Source organism: Melanaphis sacchari, unplaced genomic scaffold (assembly GCF_002803265.2).
Source record: "Melanaphis sacchari strain LSU unplaced genomic scaffold, SCAv2.0 Contig247_pilon_pilon, whole genome shotgun sequence".
In the NCBI taxonomy this organism is placed as follows: Eukaryota; Metazoa; Arthropoda; class Insecta; order Hemiptera; family Aphididae; genus Melanaphis; species Melanaphis sacchari.
Window position 1 is genome coordinate 49,680 of NW_020271122.1, and position 7,423 is coordinate 57,102.

At 29.1% G+C, this 7,423-nt stretch overlaps 1 protein-coding gene across 3 annotated transcripts; it reads left to right on the plus strand.

Moving 5' to 3' along the window:
- On the plus strand, positions 1-7,128 carry LOC112594911 (glucose-6-phosphate 1-dehydrogenase). 3 transcript variants are annotated; one of them, XM_025339926.1, is made up of 11 exons: positions 1-414; positions 691-976; positions 4,761-4,879; positions 4,950-5,096; positions 5,187-5,404; positions 5,474-5,632; positions 5,708-5,927; positions 5,992-6,211; positions 6,470-6,675; positions 6,742-6,902; positions 6,975-7,071. In XM_025339926.1, exons 2-11 carry the CDS (start codon positions 925-927, stop codon positions 7,069-7,071), a joined length of 1,599 nt encoding a protein of 532 aa, XP_025195711.1. In that variant the 5' UTR covers positions 1-414; positions 691-924. The 3 variants fall into 3 exon arrangements, with proteins under 3 accessions (XP_025195711.1, XP_025195712.1, XP_025195713.1); XM_025339927.1 differs by lacking the exon at positions 1-414 and having other exon boundaries at positions 925-976; positions 6,975-7,128; XM_025339928.1 differs by lacking the exons at positions 1-414; positions 691-976 and adding an exon at positions 2,140-2,224 and having other exon boundaries at positions 6,975-7,128.
- Positions 7,129-7,423: the final 295 nt, after the last annotated feature.

Genomic DNA, 7,423 nt, shown 5'->3' on the forward strand with positions numbered 1-7,423 from the left:
TTACAGTTTCTCATCAATAATGGCAATGCCGATAACGCGCGAGCTCTCGACGTTAGCCTTTTCTCCGCCGCCGCCGCCAAAAGATAACACAGAGGACACGACGCCGACGTCATAAGTCCTAATCGCTGCCGAGACGTTATTTATCAATATACATCTCGCTGACCAGCGGATGCGAAGGAAAGCTACGCAACAACACGACTTGACGTTAAAGTACTGTTTACACGCGACGTCGACGACATTTTAACGTCGTAAACCACTGCAACCACCATCGAGTCTCGTGACCGGCGGCGGCGACGACGACAACGGTTGAACTTGACCGGTGGCCGCCGACGGTAAAAGTGAACGTTTTTCGGCGAACGACTACGACTGTGGTGGTGACGACGACGACGAAGGTGGTGGTGGCGGTAAAAGTAGGTCAGAGGATATTAGTACGAGTTCCGCGCGAGCCGGTGGTGGGCATTAATCACTCGTAGTCCGCCCGCGGTCGATGGTATACGTTGATCGCGCGCACACGCCGTCGTCGTACGTTTTCGTCCGTTCGCATTTTCCCATTTCGTTCACCGCTCTCCCGCCACTTGTCCGCCGGCCGGCCCGCGCTACCACGACCGAAATAAAATAATAATATTATAATATCGCGTGCGTGTCTTTTTCTTCCCCGTACGTTATATAACGTTTTGGTTAATGTTATAGTCGCACGGTTTTACGTCTTCGCCGCATTCGATTGTTGTCGTGCCTGCCTGCCTGCCAATAATTGTCGTCGCGGTCGTTTCTCCGCAGACCGGCTCAGCTCAGACGCGCACACGCTCGCGGCAAGAACGGTCGCCGACAACCACCTGTTGTTGTACAGTACTCAGTCGTGCGCCGAGTCGCATATACGTCGCTCCTGCCACAGCGGTTTGACGTCGTTCCAGCGGTCTTCGGCCGATGTTTTCTAAGAAAAGTGGACACTACGATCTCGTCGAACAGTCCAAAATGAGTGAGTGTACAACGCGGTATTGTCCGTCGGCCGGCTTACGCGTCTCGGCGTGAACAACTCGGTTGCAGTTTTAATTTTCTTCCCTCCCTCGTCCCTTACGTCCTGATCTCCGCCCTAAAATCATTTCCCGACTTGCTTGATTACCTACCCTTACCTAACCTGTTCAATAATAAATCATTCATAACAACTATAAATTCTTCCTACGAGCGCTGTACAATTTTTTGTATGATATATTATGATTTGATGCTTTGGTAATATTGCACTGTTGTTGGAGCTTTTGTTAAAATTCTAGTATTGATTTCATATTATGCCTAATGAGATTTATTTAAATTTACAATTCAGTTATTTAACAATTTATGTTTAAATTATCAATCGAAATAATTGTGTTAAAGTTCTTTTACAAGTTTCAAAATCCCAAATTTTCCCTCTAATATTTTTAATAGTGATTAAAGGTACTTAATTATACTACTTAATTGTTGGTTGTGGAATAACGCCTTAAGGCATTATTTATTTTTTTGATTTCAATTAGTTTTAATTTGACCAGCACCGGGATATGGGTAACAAAATTGAGCCAAAGCGAATGTATAATTATTGTATATTTTTATTGACTTTTTATTTATTTATTTTTTTTTAACTAATTGAATGGAATATTATGTTTTATTTATTTATTATAAAATCGAAGGAGTAATGCTATTTTTAGTAGAAAAGCACAAATAAATTATATGAAAAAAAAAAATTGATATAAAGTACATATTTTTTAGTGCATACCTATTTAAATTAAATAAAAAGTAAATATCATAAAATAATAATTTTAACTTTAATTGTTTTCTTATTAAATAATTGTTATTATTTTTAAATTTCCAATTATAATCTAGTAGTTTAATTGGTTTAAATGTTATCTCAAGAGTTTAAATCATGAAAATTTATTATGTCACTGTAAAAGTAATATATTAAGTACTTATATAAATCAACAAGCTCTAAACGTTTAGTTTGACATAGTATGATAATCATGACATTTACGACAGCAAATTACTATAAATGTTATCTATTCGTTGTATGAAATTATTCTTTTTCTTTTAAATATTTCAGTCATTTATTATGTTAAAAAAAATTATAAATATCTACCTAGTTTAATTTTTGTTCATATTTGTCAATTTATAATTTTGTCATCAGGTACCTAGTGATAAGAAATAAATAGATTGTTTGAATTACATTTAATTGGAAAATTAAGTGTCTCAACTCATAAAGGTAATGTTATTGATTCATTTTAATAACAATTTTATGATCAATTTCTAAGTATCAGTATGTAATTGAAAGCTTTTAATTGATAATATTATTATTTCAATTCATACCTATTAACTTTTCAAATTAATGTATTATAAAAAATATTTTATACGTTTTATTTATTAATACAAAAAAAATAATAAATTATAAAACACTATATTGTTGATGGAAGGTAAATGTACTTTTACCTACAAAAAAATTAATTATTTCTTTTCATCATTGAATAATATAAAATATTGCATTAGCTATATTAAATTTATAAAGAATATTTATCAATGTAGGTAATATTTTTTAAAATTATTTACCAAATTGTTTCAATCTTACTAAAAATTATTTGTTAAAAATTTTATTTCATTTGTTGATTGTCGTTGAATTGTTTTTTGAATACACAAAGTATTTTTACATTTTTATCAATTTTATTTTTATAATTTGTTTATAAGTACTAAACTATATAAAAATGTACCTAAAAGCACTGAATAAAATTTATTTTAACTTATAAATGCAAGTAGTCAACATAATACAAAATCAGACAACCTTCAAAATGCATGATTGCATGAGTATATTATTTTGTTTTGGATGCACCGTCTTCATTTAAAATTATAAAAACGTATAGTTATAGTTTTATAATACTTATTTTTATTTCAATTTTTTCAATTATCTATAGAAATAATATACATACATCTATATATATATATTTAATTGTTTGCATGTATATAATTTTATTGATTGGTGGTTTTCATTTTGTAATTATTATCATAGTGTTATTAGGTAGTTACATTGTAATAATATTCATTATTATAATCTATTTGAATGCTATACAGTATATCTACACACTCGTTAGAAATTTAAATGTTATTTTGTAGATATTGGAAAATAAAATAAGATTACATTTTTAATAACCTTTAGCTTATGGTATTACTCACTTTTTATTAATATACTGCTTATGCTACTACAAATTTTTTGAATCTTAAGAATCAATTATTTTATTAATACAATATTACATGATACATTTTATATTGTATTAATTATAGTTATTTAAAGAGTTCCTCAAAAGTTCTTGTATAGTTGTGTAGGATTCTATATTAGAATCACTTTATTCAAATATCACACATCAATAGTTGTCACTTACTCGTTTTTAAGGGGTTTTGTGTAGGCAATTTAAAGTACCTTATTTGTTATAAAATTTAAATTGTTTCAGTGCAAAAGTTCTCCTTTATATTTTTTGATGAAAATTTGGGTTTTACTTAGAACAGTATTTTTCTGAATTATTTTGCATGCTGAACTGTTTGTTTTTATCATTAATTTATAGATACGAGGTGTCTTTTAAAGGTTCATATTAAAACATTCAATTTTTTTGATAATGGTTGGTAATATAATAGATAGGTACATCAATATTTTCTTCTCTTTATTATCTGTTGTATTGTAATTTGGAGCTCATTAATCAATATGCGTTATCTTTATAATGTATATCTTTGGTTATTTAAATTTATTTTTCTCTGATTAAAGTTAAATATGGCTCTTGTTAGTACCTACTTAACTATTATTAACATTATGATACAAATTACATATACATAATATAATATTTACTTAAACTTTATAATTATAATAATAACTATTAGTACAGTTTAGTTATTTTTATCTAAAAAAGTAATGACAAGTAGAGATTTAAAAAATATTTGTGTTTCATTAATTTTGTATCTGTTATCATTCAATACTTATGTTGATTATATAAATATTAAATAAATAATCCCACATTTTTGTATAAAATTAATTTTTTTAGAAATTTGGAATATTTAATTTAGTTAAACCATATAGACACGAAAAAAATATTTGTTTTGTATTAGAGTTATAAATTTATATATAATGTATGTTACCTTGATTACATGCTGTTCTTCATTATTAATTTTTAAATGTTTGTTTTGTTGAAATTATTTACCATTTTGATATGAAAAATAAAATTTACTATTTTTTATTATATATCTAGTTTAGTAGAACATTTTTAACAACATACTACATATTATTATGTATTCTCTTTTAAATAAAAATCTTAATTTTAATCAACTAATATTGTTACTCAAACCAACACAATATTAATAACTGTTGAGAATTGTTAAATTGTTTGTAATCTATGTGTTGATGTGTTAAAAATATTAATAAATATGGATGAGTAATACATTTAAGGTTAGAAAAGTATTAAAATATACATTTGTATAAATATATTAAAAACTTATTAATAATTAAAATTGAAATAGTAATACTGCTACAAAATATTAATATTAACAAATTTGTAGCTTTTGCTCGTTGATTAATTACTATATTAATATATAATTAATTTTTTTGTGTGTTTATTACAGTAATAAACATTATAATAACAATTATATTTATTAAAATAACACATTTTTTTTTAACAGTTATCATTAATTTTAGAATTTGAAAGTAAATTATTTAGTTTGTGCCTTTTTTTTAATAAGTATAATTTTGAATTTTTTTCCCCCATCAGGCAATTTAGAAGAAGCTCTTCGTCTGATAAGGACATCCTTAAACTCTCCTCAAATGGATGTTGAAGGGGCCCATTATGATCAGAACATCACTCATCTGATTGTTGTGATGGGTGCTTCGGTAAATTATTTATCTAGATTTATATGGATTTTCTAACTATTATAATATCAATCTCAAATTAATTTTTAAGGGTGATTTAGCAAAAAAGAAGATTTACCCAACTCTTTGGATGTTGTTCCGCGATAAGTTGATTCCAGATGAGACATTCATCTATGGATACTCTAGATCAAAATTAACCATGGAACAATTGATAAGCAACGTTTCACCATATTTAAAAGTAGGATAAAATAACATTCCTTCTTATTGCTGTTTATAAAATAACTTATTTAAGATTTGATTGATTTATTTGAATTTTTTTGTTTTGTAGTGTAACGAAAATGAAAAAGAACGGCTCGCTGAGTTTTGGTCTTATAATTTCTACATTGCTGGGTCGTATGACAGTTCTGCAGACTACCGCTCTCTGAATGTGAAACTTTCCAAACATGAGATTGCTGGAATCTCTAATAGATTGTTTTATTTGGCTATACCTCCCTCATTATTTGAAGTGACTACCTCTCATATCCATGAAACATGCATGGATCACAAGTATGTGAATCGATCAATTTTTCTAGAACCCTACTATAATTGAACATAATTTATATGATTTAATTTCAGAGGATGGACTCGTGTTATCATTGAAAAGCCTTTTGGTCGCGATGCTGCTAGTTCATTGAAACTTAGTGACCATTTGGCCAAGTTGTTTAGTGAAGATCAAGTGTACCGTATTGATCATTATTTGGGAAAAGAGATGGTTCAAAATCTCATGACACTTAGGTAAAGCAAATGCCAAGAAAACATTTATAATATTTGTTCAATGTACGTGTATAGTTAATTTTATGAATTTCTCAGGTTTGGAAATAGAATATTAAACACTGGATGGAACAGAGACAACATTGCACAGGTACAAATCACTTTCAAAGAACCATTCGGTACTGAAGGTCGTGGTGGATATTTTGACAGTTTTGGTATAATCCGTGACGTTATGCAAAATCATTTACTCCAAATTCTCAGCTTGGTAGCTATGGAGAAGCCAGCTACCATACATCCTGACGATGTTCGAAATGAAAAAGTTAGATATCTTAAAATTATGGTAGTTATACATTATTTGTCTTATAATATGTATTATATATTAGGTCAAAGTTCTTAAATGTATTCCAAAAGTGCAAATGTCTGATGTGGTTTTGGGACAATATGTTGGTAATTCGGAAGCTGAAGAAGAACATAAGAAATTTGGGTACTCTGATGATAAGACTGTACCAAGTGGATCAAAAACAGCCACGTTTGCATCAGCTGTGTTAAAAATCAACAACGAACGTTGGGATGGTGTACCTTTTATACTGAAATGTGGAAAAGGTATATGTTTTTCAAATTAGTTTCTTAATTGCTTCTTATTTTATAGTTCTTGAATGTTTTGACTAGTTTGTATTATTGTTGAATTATTCTGTCGCCTATTTAATAGTTTTCAAGGAAACCTGATGTTATTCGGGCAACATTATATTTCATTGGTTCATCTTTGGAGAGTTGATTGAATGTGACATGTTCTATTGATCTGGATTGTTTACCACCTGATGTCTTCAATATATTTGTAATTTTTGTACTGTTTTTATATAGCGTTGAACGAACGCAAGGCTGAAATCCGAATTCAATATCATGATGTGCCTGGTGACATTTTTGGAGGAGTCCTGAAGAGAAACGAACTTGTCATTCGCGTCCAACCAGATGAAGCTGTGTACATTAAGATGATGACCAAACGTCCCGGTATCGGATTTGAAATGGAAGAAACTGAATTGGACTTAACCTATAATAATCGTTATAAGGCAAGTTAATTATTATTCTTCCAATAAATGTTTATTATGTTATTTAATGCTTATTTTATTTATTAGAATGTCAAGTTACCAGATGCTTATGAACGATTAATATTAGATGTGTTTTGTGGTTCTCAAATGCACTTTGTGCGTGCTGATGAGCTTTCTGAAGCTTGGCGAATATTTACTCCACTTCTCCATGAAATTGAATCGACTCAACCTGAACCAACACCTTACGAGTATGTTGAATATCTATTTCAACTATAATCTGTAGAGTTTAGTTTAATATGAGATTTTTATTTATTAAATAGGTATGGTACTCGTGGACCTACTAAAGCTGATGATCTTTCTCTTGCAAACAACTTCAAGTATTATGGATCTTACAAATGGGTGAAACCTCATTCTTAGTTCATTTTTAAATATTGTTTTACATTTGGAACAATATAATTTATATTATACATTTAATTGCCGAACATAATATGTACTTATATAATTGCCTATAAAAATAATTTATTTAAAGATCTGCCATTTAAATTATTTTAAAACATTCCAGTTACTCACTTGAAATAACCCTTTCTAAATTAGCATTTGAATTTCCTTTTTTTTTTTTTACCACTTTTCCATTTTTGTATTGGTTTTTTTTTGTGTTATCATTTGTTTTGTTTTTGTTTGTTCATCAAAAAATAACTTATAATTTAATTTTAATTCTACTTGATTATTTTAATCAATCATAGTTGAGTAAACTTTATCGTTTTTATGT